The sequence below is a fragment of the Melospiza georgiana genome, chromosome 2, assembly GCF_028018845.1.
Source record: "Melospiza georgiana isolate bMelGeo1 chromosome 2, bMelGeo1.pri, whole genome shotgun sequence".
Taxonomy (NCBI): Eukaryota; Metazoa; Chordata; class Aves; order Passeriformes; family Passerellidae; genus Melospiza; species Melospiza georgiana.
In genome coordinates, this window is record NC_080431.1 from 40,693,740 (window position 1) to 40,717,642 (window position 23,903).

At 39.7% G+C, this 23,903-nt stretch overlaps 1 protein-coding gene across 2 annotated transcripts in view; it reads right to left on the reverse strand.

Annotated features, from left to right (window-relative positions):
• Window positions 1-5,871: 5,871 nt before the first annotated feature.
• Window positions 5,872-23,903, reverse strand: part of SLAIN1 (SLAIN motif family member 1) — a 49,602-nt gene continuing 31,570 nt past the window's right edge. The window contains exons 4-7 of one of the 2 annotated variants that reach the window (XM_058045339.1): window positions 23,083-23,421; window positions 13,546-13,710; window positions 11,307-11,598; window positions 5,872-7,374 (exon numbers count right to left, since the gene is read on the reverse strand). In XM_058045339.1, coding sequence (XP_057901322.1) covers window positions 7,299-7,374; window positions 11,307-11,598; window positions 13,546-13,710; window positions 23,083-23,421 — 872 coding nt within the window. In that variant the 3' untranslated portion in view covers window positions 5,872-7,298. The remainder of the gene's footprint in view (window positions 7,375-11,306; window positions 11,599-13,545; window positions 13,711-23,082; window positions 23,422-23,903) is intronic. The other variant, XM_058045338.1, reaches the window with a different exon arrangement.

A 23,903-nucleotide genomic window follows, 5' to 3' on the forward strand; every position in this document is an offset into this window, starting at 1 on the left:
CCAGCTACCAGGCTGATAGTACTGAACATGGTGAGGCAGATGCATGGTCTCCCTCCACCCCACCCACCCAACCCCAGAGCTCCTCCTGCACGGGACGAGCCAAAGCAATAAGATGCCTTCAGAAGCAAGATAAGCTCCACTAACACGCACACAGCTTCTGGATCAGACTGCACTTATCAGTGAGATGAGAGCATAATTAAAGGAGTTGAGCCCAGCTGCACCAACCCAAGTAGCTTCATCTGTAAATTAAGTGGGATGGGACCCATTTTATATCATCAATGCTGCTTCTCATTGATTGGAAGGATCAGGTGCTAGAAGTGTTCCTTTTTATGAGGCAGAAGTAGGTTGCTTAATGTGAATTGAGATCCGGTGAAGAGTGAGCCATTGATAAAGCTATACACGTTTGTCTGATGCTTTTTTCCTTCTTTCATATACAGAAAAATTCTTTCCATTGAATATGTATTACCTACTCAGACCTGCATAATTTACTGCAGTCAGTGACTGCCTAGAAAAACACTGATTTAATCAAAACACATTTTTATGATTTTCTTTGGCTTAAAAAAATATCAGTTTTTTTAAATATTTTTTCTTCTGAGTTCCTGAACTTTCCTTTCAATTATTTACATTTTAAAGGAACTGAATGGGATATTGGCAACATTATGTAAAGAAACTGTATTATACCCTGATGCTAGCTATTGGAATATTTCAGTTCTAGAAACAATGTAAGTCTCCTAAAAAGGTCAGTATTCATTAAACATATTGCTAAAATTGAATTCAACACATTTGTATTGGCTCAATGAAATTCATAGGAAAAGAAAAAGCATGTATCAAGGGTTCCAAAGTTGAAGTTAGTATAACCTCCTGCAGGAAGGGTTGAAAAGCAAAAGAAACATTAGAAGTACCTTTTCTGTTTTCTATTATTGCAAAACAAATGGTTCCAAAAATTTCAGATTAGGTGTATTTTAGTTGACATCCTCATCATGTTATCTGCTGCTTCTATTACTGAAAATTTCAGTCTTGGATACAGATAATATACCTTGTTTAGTAACATCTGCGTGCAGACTGCAAAGTATTAAGGGTTGGCTGGATTGCTAGAGCTCAGTTTGGGAATTTGGCCACAGGCTCATTCTTTCTATATGTCTGGCCACAAAGACAAAAGAATATTTTGTTTTTCTAGGGGAACAACAGAAATGTCAGGGGCAAGAAGTGAACAGAAACAAAGAAGAAATATTATTTCAATTTTTTTAACACAGAAGAAACATTATTTTAATATTTCTAACTAAAAATATTAGTCAAAATAGAAAACCACAACAACAAATGCATGAGCATAGTGAAAGAATTCTACAGAGCAGAAAGATCATCTCTGAAAAGGCAAAACATTATCTTTTAGCTGTGCTCACAGAACAAAAATAACATGTTTGAGTATCAGTGTCTTGTTGGACTCTACCCCAGAAATCAGACTCTTTTAAGCACTCAATCTTAGCAAGAAAGGAATGTCTCCTCTCCGGTACCTCCACAGAAAGCAGTGGGCAGCCAGGGCTGCATCTGGGTGCCAGCTGTGCAGGGGGCACCTGTGCTCTGAGGCTACTGCAGAGCAATGGATCTGTCCTGCTGATCCACACTGCATGGCCAAATCTACTCCATAGCTAGAAGCCACAAGGCTTTTTTTCTGACCAGCCACAAAAACAGCTTACATGGCTCAGTCTCTTTCAGATGTTCAATCCCTCTTCAAAGAAAGCTAAACTGAGTAAAGCAGCAACAAATACCTAACAGAATTGCCTTCATTTCTGTGTATTTGTTATATATTTTTTCAAGTACAAGTCACTTAATAGTCTGTGAACATTTTCTGTTGCCTATCTAGCCACAGAGTTTCATACAATTTTGACATCTGCATCTGGGAAATGCGCACTCCTTTTGACTGTGTTAGATACTGAACTTCTCTCTACTTCCAAAAGGTCAAGATAGGTTCACTTTTGAAGTATTTCTCTGCAAAAAGTTTAAAGTTCAACTAACATTCATTGTCCAAACTTCTTACTATAGTTCAGACAGCCAAATTTACATGTATGTCTGTTGTTCACATGAACCAATGCAAAACAAGACTACCAGCTGCTTTTATACATATCATATGCCTGTTAAAGGTAATGCTTGAATTAAGAAATGTGTTTACTTCTTTAAACAATTAACCAAGAATCATAGAATCATCAAGGTTGGAAAAGTCCTCCAAGATGACTGAATACAACCTTTGGCCAAGTAACAGAAAGCAATACGTGCCCTGGGCTGCATCCAAAGCCCTGTGGGCAGCAGGGACAGGGAGGGGATTCTGCCCCTCTGCTCTGCTCTGACCCCACCTGCAGGGCTGCATCAGCTCTGGGGTCCCAGCGCAGGGAGGACATGGACCTGTGGGAATGAGTTCAGAGAAGGGCCAGGAGCATGATTAGAGGGATGGAGCGCCTCTCCCATGAGGAAACGCTGAGAAAATCAGGATTGTTCAGGCTGCAGAAGAGAAGGCTTCAGGGTAACCTAATTGTGGCCTTCCAGTACCTGAAGGGAACCTACAAGAAAGCTGGAAATGTTTACTAGAGCATATAGGGAAAGGAAAAGGGGGAATGGCTTCAAACTGAAAGAGGGTAGGTTTGGATTAGATGTTAGGAAGGAGTTCTTTACACTGAGGGTGGTAAGGAATGGGAATACTTGCTCAGAGAAGTTGTGGATGCCCCATCCCTGGAAATGTTTAAGGCCAGGTTGGACAGGGTTTGGAGATCCCTGGCCTAGTGGAAGGTGTGCTTGCCTTGCTGGGGGGTGCTGGAACTAGATTATCTTTGAACTCCCTTCCTACCAAAACCATTCCATGATTATGCCACAATCAACATTTGAGTACCAAAGGATTCTCGTTTGTTTGTTTATAGGTAAGGGATTCATAATGCTTAAGTCACCTAAACAATTATGGCTTATTATATAAAATGGCTTATTTAAAAGAGCAATGAGGTTTCAAGAATAAGCTTATCTAATCACTCACTTCCTTCCATGAGATACTTTATATAAACTATTGTTGAACTGCACATGTGGAAACAGCACCTCTAGGGCCTCTTTAGGTCAAAGATAATCCCTTGAATTCCCCTTGAAACAACCAGGCAGCCTGGCCACATCCAAATGCAGAGGTATGACCCCTACTCACAGACATTCATTCAGATTACGCACAACTGCTTACCTTGGCAGGTAAGAGCTGAAAGTCCCACCCATGGAGACAGAAGCACACTGAGCACTCACTGCTCCCCAGGCTGCAGAGTAAGGAGCAGAACAGCAGGGTGGGAATCTGCAGGTGGACGGTCAAGAACTGCACCAGCCACACAAGCCACAAAGAGCACGTGTAATCACTGAGAGATCATGAGGTTTGAATCTTGGGAGCACAAGAGGTAGAAATATTGATGAGGGGGAAAGATGGCTGAGTAGATGGGCTGGTCAAACAGGAAAATTAAATCAGACTAAGCAGAACATACTATTTCACTTTCAGTGACAGGGAAAGTCACCCAGGCTTAGTCATCTCCTTTTTTAACCAGTATTTCTGAGTTACTAAGTCATGCCTGAAAATTAAAACCACGTATCTGCTTTCAAGAGTGATTGTGCTACTACCCCAAATCCTTTTAATTATGAAACCTCACCCATCATTTACAGTGGATATTTAAATAGTGTGTTCTGTATGAAAATGCTGATTTTTAGTGTGTGTATTAGTATAAAGGTATTGTAATGGTGGGCCCGAAATCCTACTGGGCTTCATGCCTGAAAAATCCAAAGGAAAAAGACAGCAGTCTATGTCTCCAACAGTCTGTAGTTCAGGTACAGCTATAATCACCAGTCAAATTTTAAATGATGGGCTTAAAAGCAAAAGATGACAACACTGATAATTTACCTGTTATCCTGTTTGGCAAAGAAAAAAATCTTTTAAGAAGTATTTGATGATGAATTAAAAAATGGAGATGCCCAGCAATTCCCTACAGCGAGGGACAACACAGAAGGAGCTAGCAGGGGCTTTGCTTGCAGCATGCACAACCCAGGCTGGCATCATGGACTTTGATATGGAATTTCACTTCAACACTCAATGAGAAACTAATAGTGGGGATGGGATAGTGACCATGGCTTTGCAGAAGAGTACAACTAGATCACAAAAATTATTTTCAATAGAGAGGGGAAAATCAGCAACACACATTAAATGGTCAAAGCAGTGACATTGTCAAAGCGAAGAGAAAAATTATCTTAGCAGTTTTACTTTGGACAGATTTCACAGAAGCCACTACAAGGCAAAAGATTACTTCAGGTGAGGAGGTAATGGCTGAATTTCATATGTAGGAGTGAAAAAAAGAAATGTGTATCTTCAATGCAGGACTTCAACTTAACCAGACTATTACCTTGTGGAAAAAATCAAAGACAATGCCCCAGATTATGGTGCTCAAAGACTGGATACATAGGGGTTTTATTCCCATTGACTAAAGAGAGAGGGGAAAAGACCTTCAAGAAAAAGGTTGCAACTCACCCAGTAGCTCAAGAGGTGAGCCCAAGAGTAACAAGAGTACACTTTGGACTGAAGGAGATACAGCATTTTTGGGATGCAGCAACAAGGATACAGGAGCAGGATTTGCAGTCATGGACCAAAAGAGAAGAACCACGGAGAAAGGAAAGCAGCCTTACACTTAGAAATTATTTTTTTCCTTGCGAAAAGTAAGTTTGAGTCTTTATTTTTAAAGATAACTGTGTTTTCCATTGCCCTGAAGGAGATTTTGCCTCTCACAAAATTGAGCCTGACAGAAGTGACTTAGTGCTGCATATTCCACTCGGTTTGCTCCCACTGAGACTTGTGGTGAAGTCTGTGACACTGCAGTAGTACCCTGTTCAGTGATGTAAATTTGAGGGGAAACAGCCAGCTCCACCAGCTACGGGCAAACAGCAGCAGTACCACAGCCCATTGTAGAAACGAGCGTGATTCTCTTGATTCCTAGATTCAGGTGCTCACACCTTGGGTTTCCTTCTAGAGCTTGATGGAATCCAGTGTGACAGATACTTGACAAAAAACACTTAGAACAGAAAAGCTGTAAGGTTACCAAATATTGACATCATGTGTTACAAGGGAACAGGGTAATTAAAAAGGGAAAAACAAATGGATCTTCTCAAAGAGCTCATGATATTCAGAGCCGGGAAAACAGACTAGCTTTAGCTACAAAAAAGAAAATATTTTCAAAGTATATACTGCCCTCTTGTGTACAACTCGGAATTAAATACAACAGCTGCAACCTATTTCAAAAATTGAAAATAATGTGGTGCTATGGTGTCCCAGATAATGTAGGAACAGTGGTAAAATCCTGGCACTAGGGAACAAATTGAAGAGACAGTTCAGACCAGGGTTGCCATCAATGAGAAACTGATCACTGCCATGGGCCTTCATCCATCTATTATGAAGATCATGCTGGATCCCTAGCACCAGAAGCCATGAGAGCTGCAGAACACCCCACAGGCAAAAGGCAAAACACCCCCAAGCTGCCTCTGAACCCCATCACAACCACAGATTGTACACAAATGAGTGACTGTTTTAACTAAAAGTAACTTCTTCCAATTAAAGCATCTAACGAACAATGTGTGTTTAGTACACTCCTGCTTAAATACTTACCTGTGCCAAGTTAATTTCTTTTTTTGATTATTCTTGATACCTTCTTCAACAGTTCTGTTCTTTTGGAAAGGAAAAAAAAAAGGATTTTAACTGTATTAAAAGAACTTCAGTGTGAAAAATTACCTGTTTATTTCTGTTAAACAACGCTGTGCTGTGCAGCGATCCTAGTGCACTAGTACATATCACTTCTCAGTGTAATGAAAGCTTTATTCACAAGTATTTCCCCTGATCTTTTTATTTTAGCTTGCCCTTTTCAGAAAAGCAGGTCCTCAAGAAACTGTGAAGCAAAACTGAGAGCAAATTCATAGCCACAGTGAAAGGTACACAATCTCTGTTTCCCATTGCAAGTCATACTTGCATGCTCTAAACATTAAATTGAAAAACTCTCTTAAGATCATAGTAAGATTGATTTGAGAATAATATGTATTTGTCTCCTAGCCATACCATGGCTTCCGAACACAATTTAAAAAAATAATTTTTTATGTAACTCAGTTACTATTTGCAAAAATCCAGCATAATCTTTATAAAAGTTAAGTAAAAACTTATGGAGCTAAGTAGATGTGAGTAGCTAAATTCTCACAATGCTTACATGGCACACTGAAGAACAGCATTATTGCTGAAATAGATTCTTTATTTCCTGAAACATTCCAAAACAGTAGTATACACAGTTGTAATCAAATATTAAGTCATATGCCATTATAAGAAAGCATTGATTAGTGCAACTGGATTTTGTAAAAGATCTATCAAAAAGATTTATTTGCATTAAAACTCATTTTCCATAAGCAACTGTTAATAAAACATTACAATTTTATTCTTTGTAATAAAGTACTGAAAATCAACAGTAGTTTTAGAGATCACTGTACCTTTTGTAAGTGCAATGTGATTTATGCTGCCATTTAAATACAAAACACTATGACAATAAATTAACAATTCAACAAATGGTGATAGACCAACAAAACCATGCTGACCCAGCTGGATGGCAATTTCCAGTGAATGCTACCTTTTTTTTTTGTGCTTCTGCAACATAAATATACTGCTTTGTATTGCCAATTGGTAAGATTCTGTAAGATATGTTTCTAGCACTAAAAAAGTACATTACCCCAAAAATATCATTTATGGCACAGAAAAAGTTAAATTATCTCTCTGTAGTTCAAGGTTCAGGCAAGTTTAAATGAACTTAAGTATACAAAATAAAATGTACTGAAAACACTAGAAAAAAATTCAAGCACATACTTAAGTACCCCGAAATTCAAAATAAAATGTGTGATGCCTTTACACTGAATAAATTATCTCAGAACTTCAGTATGGCAAAGCCGCCCAAAAGCAAAATCTCCTAGTTCGTTCCAAGGAAATATTCTTTATTTTGCACACATATAATACTTTCTTCAGTTCCAAACGCCAACACTGCCATTGTTAATCTGGTAACAATGCAGCTGTTCAGGTAAATGATTAAGTGCAATATTTAGTATTGGACTTTAAGATGTTCATTTTTTAAAAATGACATGGCATTTTAGATGGTTACACATTAAGATCCTGGGGAAAATAATACTGTATGACCCTCCTTTTCCAAATCATTGTTACCCAGCCAGCTGGGTAATGAAATCCACATTATGTGTTCTCCACTGTCAAGGGGCATCCTTCATCAATAGCAGCCGTCTCTCCAGTTCCCATCTCGTATCGTGCTCAGAGATGACAGTGGCTTTGGAGGCTGAAGGAAACTATAACCAAATGACAAGGGAAAAAAAAAAGGAAAAGGAGGTCATAATTCCTGTGAAAGATCAAGGTAAAACACATCATTTACTTCTGCAACAACAATGGCTTTGGGGCTTGCTTAGAGACATCCCTCTGGTGCATTTCTGGCTACATATTAATGGACATTTAAAGATCTATTGTGAAATTAAGGGCACTTCCAATGAGAAGAGCATGAAAGATTTATAAAAAGGAATTGAGTGAATAACTGTAGTCATGAATGAGATGTCTCTAAATGGCTAGATTTCGTTTTTAGGGATAAAGATAGTAAAAACATATTTTTGTCACTATGGGCAGCAGAGAGCAAATGGGAAACACTTTCCAAAAAGCTATTGTGCTCAGCATGCTCATGAAGAACCAGCAGTTTGTAAAAACACCGTGGAAGCAGCAAAGAATTTTATCAGCTGGAGAACTCCACCAATTCTGCTCCAGACCCTGTTTTATCTGTCACAAGACATGTGATGATGTGTTTCCAGAGCCACCAGTTCCAACACTGCAACTCCTGATGGGAACTCATCATCCCCTGGGTCACCACCCTCACACCTGGGCTGCATCTCTCACTCATAAATGAGAACTTCCAAAACACTTCCTGACCATCTTCCAAACCCTCCAGGTACTACTGAGGGAACTATTTCAAGTAAAACTAAACAAAGGAAAAACAACCATCTGATTTGATCTAACTACTGGTAACACAGCAGGCTGTGTACCTAATTTGCCACAGCCATAATTATGTCACACCCCAATTTGCTGAAAAAATGTGTTCAATTTCATATAAAAGCAGACCTCAAGCCTTGTTTTCACATTACTTTGCTTTTATTATAAGTTACTGATGCCTCCTCTCCCTTCCAAATGCTTTTTGCTGTAAAAAGGCAGAGATATTTTGTAAAGCAGGCAGTCGGTAAGTCAGTTGACAGAGCAGCTTCAACTCTCTGCTAACACTGCTTTTCTAGTAGCAAAAACACTGCATGTAAGTAAAAACACTTGGTTAAAGTTAGATTCAGCCAAGCTGCTTTTGTGCAGCTCCATTTCAGTGCAGCATCATTTATCTTTGATGTAAATCCAGTTACTTGAGACTAAGAACATAATCTGCCTTTGCTGTTTTCTGCAACTGCTGCTTTTGTTTCCAGAGAAAAAAGAAAGTATATTTAATAATCTTCAAAAACACCTCCAACGCAAAAAGGAAAAAAAAAAAAAGCTAACTTAAAAATAATTTGTAAGAATACTGCTATGTATCTAGAGGTGCATCTCTGCTACAGGGCACTGACAGAAAAATGTGTCAGCAATGAAAACCATTTCAAACAAGCACAAGCTGTTGGTATGACATCACGTGGTTTGAGACAACAGAGTTTTGGAGGGGCCATAGTGCATTTCTACTTTTCCATCACCAGCTGGATAGCAGAAACTGGCTCCAGTACAAGGCAGCATGAATAAGCAAGCCCTGGCTCCACAGGTATGCTTACATTCCTGCCACACTTGTGCTTGGTATCTGGCACGACCCAGACCCTGAGCTGCTGACTGACATTCTGGCTTTAGCTGGAACCTGTCTCACCACTGTGGCCTTGTCTGGAAACTGGGAGTGTTGGCTGACCCTGCTCACCACCAGTGGTGCTCTAGGCTGGGCACTCCAGGGCAGCCCAGCTGTCCCCCTCAGCTCCCTGCTCACCCTGCCCTAAGGGCAGCTGCCCCCTCTGCTGTTCACACTGCATAAGGTTAAAACACAGAGAACTGGAAGGTGGGGTCTGCAAAATGCCCCACAACTGGAGTTGGAGAGGGATAAGGGTTGTGTGGACCCACTCAACAAAGGTGCTGTCTGAATTCTAAGGCTAAGAAGAGATGGGTTACACTATCACAATTCTTTTACCCTGCTTGAATCACTGATGGTAAGGAGAAAACCAGTTAATATTTAGTTATTTATCTTGATTATTATAATTTTTTACTATAAATTATTAAAGGCACTCCCTCAGCCAGTGTTTTATTCTATGCAGTAAATACTCAAGTTCCCTAATCCACCCCAATATAATGTGTCTAATAACCCATTTTATGTATCTAAAATACCAGCAACTTGGCTACTTAACAGTATGGCCAAAGGTAGGAAGACAGATTTACTCTGAGTGTGCACTTCTCCCTAAACATCTGATTTATTTAAAAAAACAAAAACCTATTTTTAATCAAGTCATGACTACAAACACAATTTAAGTTTGAAAGAAGACTCTCAAACTGATAATCAGAAATGCCATTAATTAGAAAATACCACAGTGAAAAAAAATAACCATCTAATTCCTTCCAAGAAAAGTCTGTATGAAAACTGAAACCACTTGTTTTTCCAAATTAATCTATAAAACTGAACAAGGGTGTTGAGGAACTGCAGGCTGACATCCAGTCTACCTGGGGGTTTCAAGTCCCGTGAACTCCGCACTCCTACAGTGCCAAGACCGTCCATCTTCAACCATCACTGCTTTGGCTCTATGGCAACACAGGATGCTGCTAAGGCACACTGGTAGGAAAGGAGACAGGAGCCCAGACTTCCTGGACTGTAAATAGCTTTGTTACTGATTTGAATCAGCTTCTAATAAAAACAGTGTTGAGAGTACAGTGTCTCAGTCTCCCACTGAAACCTCTTAATTTTGTTTTTCTTTAATATTGTCTGTTGTATGAGAAGTTACAAAATAGCAAGGGACTGGTCTTCATGACCCAGTAAGGCTTCCTCACATGTTGCTATGAAAGATTTAAGAGCTCTGCAGAAGAACATGAAGTAGAGGAAAGGAAAAAGAAAAAAGGAAAGAAAACCCTTAGCTATAAAGAAGTCTAACTGAGAGAGCTTCCTGCTGAGAGCAAAGAAGGTTATAATAGAAATCTCATGGTACAGTCTTCATCAAAGAAGAAACCTGACGGCTCTTTATCAAAGTTTCACCACAGTTGGTCAAAGTCTGTTGTTAGTCACATCAGTGTAATCCCCAAGTAACTCAACCAAAGAAAGACTGTGAACAATTGAACTTATTCTGGATCTAGCCAGTATGTAGTGAAAAGTACAGAAATGATGAGAGCTAAACAGTGACAGTTCATCCAACAGAAAATGAAGCGGCCACACAGCAGGCCCTCACAAGAGGAGGGATGTGTGCAATGCAAAGAAATAGTTGGAGGAGTTAACACAAGTTGAGAGAAGTTTTTCCTTGAGAAGACTTAATTCCTATTAATTACAGAACATGCAGCTAAGAGTTTAACTTCCAGCTATGATAAGGTGGTTAAAACACATCTTTCCTCAAGACTATTTTATTGCTTGACCTAAAATTAACTAATTTGAAGATTAATTTCTCTCTTTTTTTTTGCATGCAAAAATTTGCATTTGCTTACAGTAAAGCTACTACTACGTGATATTCCAGGATTCCCTGTGCTTATTGTCTCCCAGCTGGAATTGAAAAGATGCTGGTTCAACCCATGACTGCACTATCCAGGGTATTTCCTTTTTCACAATGCTGTAATGGTACAACTTGCATTTTTACAGACTACTGCCATTTACAACAACAGGGATGCAGCTCTTTCTATGTCAGCACTCTAAGATTAGCTCATGTCGTGACTGAAATAGCAGTAAGCACAAGTCAGGGAGAAGGCAAGCCACATCAGTTAATGATATGAGGCTTGTGTTTGTTTGGATTTCTTACTGACAGGTGGCAATCCATTCCTATTCACATGTGATTACACACTATCCATTATCAGAGATTACTATGGGCTACCAGCATGCATTGTCCATCACTACTTCTGGCAAGCCATCTTCACCCATTCAGTGACTCAGCACTGGGAGACAGAAGCTTTTGTTTTATAGTTCCATATTCAGGAGGTAAAAAAATTCCACAATTTAGGCCTAAGCCATCTACACAGAGACTGAGGCCTGTTTAACCCTCACCTTCGAACTGGCTGTGCAATTTTACTTCTGGGAATGCCACTCCCATTGACGGCCAGCGATGGTCTTGGAAGAGCACTGCGCCCTACGATGCCTTGACCAGCAGTCTTGTTTGGCATTGGGATCCCAGTGTTGGAGTACAACTGTGAGTTGCTGGACACTGGAATACTGCTACTGGTACTACTCCCTTGTACAGTTGGGCTTACATAGGCAGTAGCTTTGAGAGGCTGTCTGACAGACACTGGAAAATGTCCCACACTGTGAACTCGGTGTTGAAGCTGTCCTGGTGATGGAACTGCGAAGAATGGTAGAAAACAAAGCAACAAGGTCAGTATGCAACAAATTAGACCAGGTAGTAATTCTCATTTCAAGATAGATCTGAATAAGGATAAACACACCATTATACAATTTACTTGCTGCTTACAAACTGCTGAAAAACCTCTTGAATCCAATACTGTATCCAGTAACACAGCACTGAACTAAAATATCTTGTTCCACCCCCATCCTGAAAAAAAATTCCCAGTCCATATTCATCCTTTTCCTCCCCTCAAAGAGATTAAATTAGCCATTATAAGCACACTAAATCCACCTACGCACTTAGAGCTTTAAACAGGAGAAACTGCTGAAGGTATAAATTAGTCACTGTTAGGTGATTTTGATTTCTGTGAGGTGGAATGCAACCACATCTTGCTCAAGCAACATTGCATTAAAGCATTATGAAACATCACAGAAGTTTAAGCTCTATGCAGAAAAACAATAAAAAGGCTATAAAAGGTCTTGAATGTAACAGCATATTCCACAGCTGATGTTATGTAAACCATCATTTTAAATCAAGGCTAGGAGCTCCAGAAGCTTTATATATATAGATTTTTCTACCCAATCCTGCCCTCTGGTGTGCATTTGGCAGGCATCACTTTCTGAGTTCACTGTCAATAGCCTGAAGCATATAAATTAAGACACTACATTTAGAGCAATCCTTTTTCAAGTCTTTGAAAAAAGGACATCTTTAAACCATTTAAAGTCACAGGAAAAACTGCAGGGGAGTGATTTAATTAGACTATACAGTCAATATATTGTTATGGAACACTTATCACATAGCTCCAAAAATACCCCAGCACAGCCACTTACTAAGAATGGTTTTTTTAAGAAGTATTTCAGAAAAATGGAATTTTATACACACACATATATAAGAGCACGAACTCACAAAGAAATATGTATTTCTAAAATAATAAACAAAATTAAATTTTCAATGCACAACCATGAAAATCCATGTGAAAACCTGAACTATTTCCATTCTCATACCCAAGCAGGAAAAAATACAACAAAATAACCCATCACTCAAGAATATTTTCCAGAAAATAAGCAATTTAATTGAAGACTTTTATAACTTGTGCTCAACTTTGAAAGAAAACACCCACAACAAGCTTTTGCCAACTGCTCCCTCCAAAACCCCACAGGAAATGGAGAGCACAAGTTAAAGCCCTTCTTCCCAAATTACTTATTTCTTCCTCTTTTTCACAGGCTTCTGCCTGTGTCCAGTGAAATCCACTTCTCCCATTTCCACTCAAGAACCTCAACCACTGTGCTAGAAAAGATGGGTTTGGATCTTGATCTATCTTGCTCACATACTATTTATAATTAATTAATATTTCAGCTACTAGATCAATACTTCCTTCATCCCCCCCTTCAAGAAGTTACCTAAATTAAACCAATTACAGAGAAATTTTAATTCACCCACTCAACAAGTATATTATACTTGAAAATATAACCCTCTTTTTACTGCATTTCCTCAGAAGAAAGTGGCTCAACTTCAGTAGGAGAGAGGTCATGTATTTTAAGATAGCGTTTACACAGAGTACTGTACAACCAGTATTGTATAAATTACCAAGAAAAGCAGTTTTCAATTGTAGTATCAAAACTAAAAATGTGAGCTTACATGAATTAATTGCATTTTTGGTGTTTCTACAATATTACTATTTATTATTATTATTATTATTTCAGTTTTAAGGATAGCACAAAATAAATGGGCAAAGGAAAAAAAAAGTGAAACAACTTTCAATAACAAGACTGGCAGAATTTGCTTTCCAAAACAGTAACTTTGAAAATCCTGAAGTTTATTAAAATCTGGTGCAAAAGAGCAGTTTGCTTTTAATTTTTCATAGAACAAAAGATCAGTGACCAGGACGTGTATTCTACCACTTTCTCCATCTCTTGTGCTCAGGTGAAGAACACAGGTACTTACTACACGACTGCATCCTTGAAATCCCATTACTGGCTCCATGCAAATTGGAGTCAAAGCTCTGGCTATTCCTCACAGTGACAGGAGAACCAGCAAAGCCAGGGGTGCTGCTGATGGTGGGGGTGCTTGGCATCCGAGCGAGGTTAGGCATGCTTCTGCGGAGTTTGTCTGCAGCAAAAGAAGACAACACCCACAGTCAGGTCAGAACTTCCAACAAACACAAGCAGCCTCAGCACCACTCCTGCAGAAAATCAGAATTATAACAAACTATTTCAACAAAAAGAGAGGTTTTGCTCTACCAGAAGAACATGAATATGTTATTGACAGCTTTCAAATTGAACCATTATGTCTATTGTAACAGCATGATTATTCACAAGTAATTTTAAAGACACCAATAGGCAGTACATTTGCAGAACTGCAAGGATTTAAACAATAAATAATGATGAGTTTCACATAGATGTGTAAAGTAGGTCAGGTGAACCATGCCCTAAATGTGCCTGTTTCTTTGCAGTGAATACAAAAGCAAGTCTGCACCGGCAGTCAGACACAGCTATGTACTCTATGGATGTCAAAAGACAGGTGAGAAATCTATCCTAAGTGACTGAAGTCTTGCTTTCAGGTGCCAGTAAGATGCTAAGTAACTCCATTCAGAACCTAACCTTGTTAGCATGTTAAGTTTCTGCAGGCAGGCACATGCAAAAACTGCAGAGTCTTGATTCTGTTCAGTTGCTTGGAGCCCTGTGTCGATATAAGAATTTTCAAATCTGGTGTTTCTCCCTCCTACCTCACTTGTGGTACCTGATTTGGTAGGTGTTTTCAGAGTAAGGTTTTTTTGTAGGGCTTTTCACAAAAAGAAAGCTGCAAATGCCCCAGATGCTTTTGGGGCAGGTACAACAGCTAAGCAAGTGTCTAAAGAGGTCAGAAGACATCTTCAATCCCAGTCACACCAGCTCATTTGAAGAGAGGAACTGAAACCTTCCTGACATCTCAAGGCATCTTCCCAACCACACCACCAGAGGGAATCTAAGGGAAAGGAAAACTCTTCTGGTCTCTTCTGCCATCCGGCCAAAGGGAGATGACTCAGTTACGTGCAATCAGAAGGGACTGGGAGAAAGGCACAGACTAAAGGACCTGGTCCTGTGACATGGCAGACTTCAGTAAAGCTCTGCTGTGGGAAAACAAGGGGCATTTATTCAATTGTCACTGACAACATCACCGAGGTTTGCCTCTTGGCCAGGTTCAGAAGCACAAGTGCTGTGCCCTGCCGAGGTGGCTGAGTCGCCCCTCACAGCATGGCCGGCACAGAGATCACCAGCTCCTGTTCCACATAGGTTCCAAAGGCTGGCAGAAAGACACTTCTCACACTGCAACAGAAAGCAGGTGTGTGCTTGTCTTGTCACAGCAGCTACAAGTGCTCTCTCCCACAGAGAGCAGGGCATTTCCAGACTGATGCTCTGGTTTTATGCATAGGATCAACACAGCACACTCCTTGGAACTGCTGGCATGGGTCAACCTCCTGGCTCAGTTCACAGAAACTGCATATTTATTTAGAAATCTCCGTTCATCAGTCCACATAAATATACAACCTATTTAGCACCATTATTAGCTCATCTAATCCTTAAAGCTGCTAACAGGTGAAAAGTAGTAAGACATGACAGTACAGTTCTATCTATACAAGTTATTAGGAGTCACTGACGGTAGCCTCAATATTTGTGATGCCTACATAACTCTAGCAACCTGTGTCACAGAAAGGCTGTATCTCCAGCAGGAAAAGGAAATATAAGGTTTGAATCCCTGGGATCCAGGGTACAGTCAAATCCTAATAAAGAACTACAGCATAGACAATTTTCACCAAACAAGTCAGAATTGTGCTTCAGTGACTAACTACTGACTGAAACTGTCAGTGGTACAGCAATGAACAGCAAGGGGATCACCACTGTGGTGCAGCCAGGTAGTGAGTATTAATTATCAGTGATGTAACAATGATAAAACAGTTATCAGGCTTCCAAAACTGTCCTGGGGACGCAAACAATACCACCCATACAGCTACTGTATGTATCTATCTCTAAAATATTCAAGAATTCTGCAAACTGAAGAGGGAACTGTCACCCTGTGATGCAATCCTTGGGCAAGAGTGACAAAAAAAATCATGAGTATGGGATGTCCGTAGCTACAGTTAATTCTGGAGTCCTAGCCTACCCTTTCAAAGTCCTAGGTTCTGAAATCCTAATTCAACACCACAGAACTTGGCAAAGAAAGGTCTGAGCAGCAGGATGGCGGTAGGAAAGACAGCACTGCATAAAATAGCTTTTTAAGTATCATGTTTTATAGCAGAATTCTTTGGACTCTACATGCTCTTCCACTTAGAGACTGCATCAGCCAGCCCAGGCATTATTTGTGCCTTGAACTGTCCAGTGGATGCAGCGACAATAGCAGAAAAATAGGTACAAAAGTAGCTCGGATTTCCTCCATGTCTTGGGTGGCCATGTCTTTTGCCTCCTGTTCATTAGTCCCTTCTTGTTCCAGCAGTTTGCTCTGCTGCTGATTCATTCACTCCTCAGGCAGCAGATTCCTGCTGCACCTGCAAATTCTCATCCATCAAGCAGCTGTGTTACTTCTTTGATGGGTCCTTGTGTCTGCTGAGATAAATGGCCCTGAAAAGCAATGAAAATAGCGGGTCAGTTCTGTGTTTGGAGAAAACCCAGAAACGTTCGCCTTGATGGCATTTTGCAGCTTTCATCTCTGTGGATGATGCATCCTCTTTCATCTTCTTCTTGAAGTTTGTTCTGTCACCTGCTTCCCTCCTAAGAACAGTAGAAAGAGTCTTAGAGACGTTTTGTTTGTAAATGAAACGATGGCTCTTGTGAGCTTAATATATGGAACCAGAAGGTGGGAATTACATGATTTTAATATAATTTCAGGCCACTGAGATGTGAACAGATATGAATTTGCTGAAAATTTATGAGAAGAAAAAAAAATATTTTTCCAAGCTGCTTCACTTTTCAGACCTCTTTGCTGTCCTGAGGAGAAAATTAATAGAGAGGAGATGGAATAGAGATGTATTCTCAGTTGAGAATTAATTTGCTCAAACATCCTGTTTGTGATGAACACTGGAATTTGCTACAGTTTCTGCTACCTCTTCTGCGCTAATCTGGTTCAGTGACAAACCTAAAACTGTCATCAGTTGCTTGCAGCTGGTTTTTTAGGAAGAAGTGGATAGTAACACCAGTAAGAGACTTCAAAGGACCTACACCTGCTCAAGAAATTACTGGATGTGGCACTTGGTGCCATGGTCTAGCTGGCAAGGTGGTTGTCAGTCAAAGACTGGAGTTGATGATCTCCAACAGCATCCATAGTTGTTACTGTGACCCACTACTAAGTCTCAACTATAACTTAGGCTGAAAAAAATACGGTGTTTAAGTAGAATGCAGCCATATAAAGCATCACAGGTGTATCTTTGCCTTTCCCAGCCTTCTTTGAGATAAAATACTATGACCTACAGACATTGATTGTATTGTTGAGGTATTTGTACATGTGAAGAAAATTCAAGGATAGGTCATGCAAGGGGAGTTAATAATTGGTTCCTGTCTAAGAATAATTCATGCATATACACACATGCTTGTAATTTCATGAGCTTTCTTTCAGCAGCATACGTTGCCCTTTCACATATCTGCAATAGAACTGCCTACTGCATATTTACATCCACACATGGATATGTGGCATCCATGCTGAATTAGCCCATTGCCTCTACAGCACAAGAAAAGCTGGGAACTGTGAAATACAGATCCTATGCCCTCAACTGAAAATGTACACGAAAAGGTGTCACCCCACAGCACAGATCGTATTCACTACTACTAGAAACAGGTCAAAAAGCAGGAAAAGGCGTCCCTTCTTTGTCAAACATTCCACAAAATTCCAGTGAAGACAACAGTTCGCCTCTCACCCAGCTGCTGCCCCAGTTCTGATTTTTTGCCAGGAAGTTCTTCCCCTGATGCTATTTCTTCTCTGAAGTCAGCTCAGGATCAGGGGCCCAGCTTCTTTCTGGCAGGACACCAGAACAGGCAGCACCTGCCTTCTGTCTTCTGATCCCCGCACCGCTGGTGGCTGTCCCTGTTCCACCGCTGCTTTCCTTCTCCCTTCCCTGACCTGACACTATCACTGGCCGAAGATTAATTCCATGTAGCATGCAAACAGACCTTGTCCTCAGAGCAAAGCTGCTCCAGAAGAAGTGCACTCTTGGTGGGCTGCCAGATGGGGACTTCTGTAGCAGTCCTTGGTCAGTATCATCTTCAATCTGACAAAATGCCTCATCCAATGAGGTCCTCCTTGCAGGGAGGGCTTAAGTTGACTCTACAGTGAAGTTTCTTAAAACACTTTTATTCCTTCACAGTTATTCTCTGCAAGTGTTGTCAATGTTTTATTTGAACAAAAGGACTCCCAAACCTCACCAAAAGCACAGAAATGTAATACAGTGAATCAGAAGTACTGGTGTCTCAGAGAAATCTGTATCACCGTCTGAGCTACCTTAGCAGTTTCTCACACATATTTAAATCTTTCACAGAAATCCTGCAAGTTCAATTCTGCTTTACATGTACTGTATGTACATTGTAGACTTCTCTTGTAGACTCTATTACAACTTCACTTTATGGGATTAATTTCTCTTCCTCATCTCTGAGGACGTGAGATGAGTATCTGCATTACATTTGTCACAGTTATAGCATTTGTAACATCCCAAATACACCAGGGTCTCTTTAATGGTCTGTGGAATCACAAGCTGATACAACAGAGACATCAGTGTGTAAAAGCACAGATACAGATTAAAGCAAGACCTTCAGTTAAGTGAGTGATGTCATTCTCAATAATGTCAATACCTCCATTTTATTCAGAATTATTACTTCATCTCATCCTGGCTCCACATGCATATGTCTCCCGCCACGGATAGAGCCAATTAAAGATTTTTCCATTAGCCTTCCATGAGTTCTCCCACTGATCACTGTCCTCAATATGATCCAAAGGCAACAAAGTAATATTGTTTTACTCCTTTTCTGCAATAAAGTCTGCAACAATCTCCTAGAAAGAATTTTTCCTTTCTTATTAAGCAAGAAAGGTTATGAGCAGAGAACACCTCGTAAGTCTATGCTGAACCTGTATCTAAACACAATGTACTGCTGCTCTTCTATGTCTGCCTGGAGTTTGCTTAAAAAACCCAACCAACAAACAGAAACCACAACTGCAGCTTTCAAAATGGGGCAACTGCCAATGATGTCCCTAATATTTTTGAAGCGTAGGCGAGAAAGTTACTCATAACTAGTAATTTCTGGAAAAGCGAATTTTTTCAAGTGAATGGTATCTGTGGCTTTTTTAGGAAGGTTTATGCCAAGCCAAAAACTTAAAAAACAACATGAAAAGGAAATAGAAAATATACAGTAAGATTAACCAGACTCAATGCGATGTGACTCCATGAACCATATATTTTTCATCCACCTCTTCTTACTGCATTATAATAAACTCCTTCTTTACCTGGAATAATTTATCCAAAATACAAGGTTTGCAATTTTCACGTATTATAAAAATGGACACTTTAAAATCTACATAAAATATCTACAATATCTTTTGTCTGCCAGGATAAAAGGTTGTGAGCAAGCTGATCTCAAGAGATGGAAAGTAGGCCTGAACACAAGAAAAATCAATTCCATTTTCAGTATCTTGTCATCTGGGTTTTGATTACTCTGGATGATTTCCCAGCACTACAGTTAACCATTACTTCTGGTTTCAGAAAATCAGAAGCATAAAGGGCAAAAATATTATCAGCTAATTAATAAAATTAATTAACAGAAATAAAATAAATATTTTAAAATTTGAAGAGAGGGCAGTTACTTTTGCATCAAAGTAACAAAAAGAATGAATACTTATGGACAATATAAAGCAGAAATCAGCTTGGTTTTATGACTTTCTGTAGTATTTCTTCTATGAAAATGATTATATAAAAAGTATTCTGGATATTAATAGTTAGCAGCATTTTAAGTTGCTAAATAGTAACTTCTTCAAATTAGACTAAGGGGAGAGAGACATAAGCATAAATCTTTCCACTGCAAACATATTAAAAGCATTATTTAAGTATAAAACACTCACTAACTAGACAAATTCGCTTAAGTTAATTGAAACAGATAGTTCACAAGCTGTTCACACCCTATCTCTGTTTTTCTTTACATTATCTATTTTCTGACCCATCGACCAATTACAAAATCCCCAAAAATCATGATACCTTAAAAAGTTTACAAATGTAATTCTTCTGATGTAACTCATCATTACAGAAAATTCAGCAGATTTAGAAAGGTGTAATTCAACAAGGAAAACAAATCCAGACAGATTTCACCCAAAGCTTATTTATATTCTTGCCAGAACTGGCAATAAAACTTATTAGAAAGCAAAGATAACATAAACGCTCCACAGACAATGGCTGTGAAAATGTTGCTTAAAAGTAACAACCAGTACACCTACAGCTCATGCTGGGAGTGCCCCACATACACCTTAAACACATTGCAATGCATTTCACATCTAAACATATTAAGATTGGCACACACCTGGCACTTTACACTAGTGTTTTACCAGGAGCCTTCCAGTACAGCAAGCTTTTGGGGCTGGCAGTAAATGTGACTGACACCATTCATTCAGGCATGAGTGGAATAAGGTGAGATAAAGAACCTGGACCTGGGAGTGGGGGTAACATGGTGTGGTCCAGAAGTACGCAATTTTATCTTCAAATAGATGTACAGCAATTTAAAACAGGGCAGAGTGTCAATATTACAGCAAGGGCAGCACTTTGGTACAATACATTGGCAAGAACAATGTATGAGCTCACTGAAGTATAGCTTCAGACACAGCTGGAAAACATTTGAGAGACTATTCTCACTCCCAGGAAAGGCAGAAGATCACTAGAGGAGTAGAAACTGCAAACCATTTATTTGCTACCTAAAATATAATCCTGTGAATGAAGAACAAGCTACAGTGAGAGACCAGACACCTGGTGCACAAGTCAGTGCCTATGTGAAGGTTACCTCATGGCATCCCACAGATCCTGGGCTGTTTATGGAAGCTAAACAGCATTGACACAGGGTGATGGGGAAGCCACGGTGCAGCAAAGTACCTCATGCAATTCTACCTGCACAGCTGAATCAGGCCCTTCATACAGAGGTGGGCATCCACATTTCAGCACTTAAATGTAGGTGCTTCTCATCAGGCAAACAATATTATACTCCTAAAAGAATTATGGAAGTTTTCCAGGCTTATCACACCTTCACCATATTTTTCACATGCAGGTAATTAAGTACCTCGCCTAGAGGACCATGCCAAACCAAGTTCACCAAAAGCAAGTACGGCAGCATCCCTCAAACTATTTGCCTAAAGGCAAAAAATAGTAATTAAGCTAAATATATAGACTATGACACACTAGAAATACTGTGTTCAAAGCTAAATACTGGGTTTTGTACCCTAGACTGAGTGTCAAAATTCAACAGTTACTTGCTGCTTGTTCTTCTTTTATGAAAAGCTCTGTGAATGCCAGATGAAGCAGAGGCCAGTCCCTTGACTGCACATACAAGAGCAAAAGTGATCTCTTTGGGAGAAGACAAAGGGATAAAAATTTAGGAAGACTGCTGGAATGGCCAAGAGCAGTACAGCATGCGGTATGTGTGACTTAATTATTAATAATGGATCATGCTTCCCACATATACTGAAGGCAGAAACTAAAGGTTCTGTTTTTCCATCTTTCACATCCTTCCTTTTCAACTGCCCTTGTAAACTAACAGTGTGGAACACACCATCCATCACAGAGAGCTACAGACAAATTCTTGTTTTGCAGTCTACCTCCATTTCAATGTGCAGGAATTCTTGAGAGATAATGAAATTTTTGCCAAGATGGTAAGTGCTGATAAGATTTAATACTACACAGACACCCTCAGTACAGTGAACACTTGACTCCTTGTCTGCCAAAAGAACACAGTCAAACAAATGTTTCTCACCATCAGTATTTGTCACTTACATGGATCAGAGTTTCATGTGTTAGAGGCTGAAGGTGTAGAAGCTGAGGAGATCATTCCCTCCTAAAGACAGTGGAACTATTATAGCACTGTTTGTTAATCCTGCAAACAGGTAACTGAAGTCACATCCCCAGCTTCTGGGTTATGCCAAACACATTATCCAACACCTCAAAGATCTTGAGGAAAAAAGTCAACTAGGTGATAAAATGGTAATCTTTTACATGTATACACTTCACAGTTAATAAACTAGGAGTCTAATGTTTTTAGTACCTTAAAGGTTTCCATGCAGGAAATTCAATGCTTAAGTTCCACTGACACAGAACATTAAAAAAACCATTCAAAACATATTTGGGAGCCACAGAAAAACATGGCAGCAACAAATCATTCTCTTATTCCTGAACAAGAATGTCCCAAAGGTTTCCTTTCAAACTGCCAACATTTCTGCAAGCCCAGCAATGCTGTCCCACTCTTGTACCTCCCTGACAAGAGAAGTAACATTAAAATTAATATGGCACAAATGCTGTACCAACAGACACCCACGCTGCTCTACCCTCTGTTAACATCACCTCTCCTTCTATATTGTCACTTGTCAATTATACTTCCATGCCAGGGCTTACTTTGAATAGAAGTGGTTTGGGCACCAACCTGTCATGTCTTGTTTGTCAGAAAAGCAACATGCATACCTGTAGCACCATAAATAGCAACTATATGTTGTTTTGAACAACACATTTATTTTCTTGCCCAAGGGTGAGCTGTAACCTGCAATGTTACAAACAAGACCCTGGATGGAAATGGATTGTTAAAAATTAACTTGGGGGAAAGACTGAAGGTATAGGAAAGTAAAATGCAGCAGAGAGAAGAAAAATTGTGATCATAATAAGGAAAGAAAAGAAGCTAACAGCAAAAATGGAGGGAAACTTAAATCGTGAGTAAGCATCAAGATACAAATCTTCCATATTCTGGAATGCATCTGAAATGCAGTGCAAACAAGCAGCAATAACTCAGGATAGTTTGGGAGTGACATTATCTCCAACTATTTTAACAATCAGCCCTATCAGACCTGGAACAGAAGCAAAGGGCCATAAGCATTCATCACAGCACAGCTGCATTAACAGCAAACTCAGGAATAAGAAATAAAATTAAAATCTGAAAACCTGGATCTCTATTTTACTGCATCCAGAATGGACATGTGTACATCAAGCTTGAAAGCCCCAGAGGTTCTTCTAGCAAACTACTAGCCTGCTAAAACATGCTCTGCTTTACCTTCTTTCTTCACTTGTGGTCATCTTTGCAGCATTTTAAAACAGACTAAAGCCACAACTTTCATGACCAGGTCACAGATTACATTTTGTAGAAAAGCGCTTAACAGTAACATCCCTTCATCATTTACACAGGCTTAAACTGTCACAATGTTTGTCACAATTTGTGTACAATTCATCTTTAAAATGGCACTGGCACTTGGCAGAGAAAAGACCACTTTTCAGAAAAGCATGCAACCCACCTCCATTAATCCTATTTGGTTGCTGCTCTGGAGTTTGGGCTTGAGGAGAGTAGAAGGGCTGCTGATAGGTATTTGTAGGGAATTGTGGGGAGGTAGGGCTCCTTCTGCAGTCCCGGATACTGGAGAAAGTCTGTGAGTGAGGAATCCCTCTCTGGAAGGGGGAGCAGCGAGTCAGACGTGGCTGCGGAGGTGGGAGGTGGTCAAACTCTTCCTCATCCTCAAGACTATAGCGATCATACTCCTGGTCACTGCATGTCCCTTTTTTTCCCGCATTCAGAGAAACACTGGAAGTGTGCCTTGACACAGATGCTGAAGTTGAAGCATAATCTTGCCTAAGGCCTGTAAATTCCAAGAGGAGGATGATTCAGCTTCTGCTAAGTGATTAACTCTAAATATGCACTTCAATCTTGAAAACTACACAGGTAAGTAGACGGAATTTTACATCAAGAATTGAATTTAAAATGTAATCAGGCTGAGGATCTGATGTAGGATTCATCTGATCCACCTTTCAGGCATCTAAGCCTGAATTCTCTCCTTGAAGTTTTTTTTTTTTTAAATAAAATACTAAAAAAGAATACAGGAGTCCCCAGACGATGTCTTAGATGCCTTTCCTAAGAGGAACCACTCTCAGGAGGCACATATTTCTCTGCCAATAAGGATTACATGAGTACTAAGTTTTTACCTTCTCAATACTCTTAATCAGAGGAATTACACACACATTAGTTTTCCAAGCTGTTGCTATTGAACATTTATATTCGTGCAACAAAAATGTTTACAATGACATTTCTTAAGCCTACAACCCACCTAAATCTTCCGGCTCT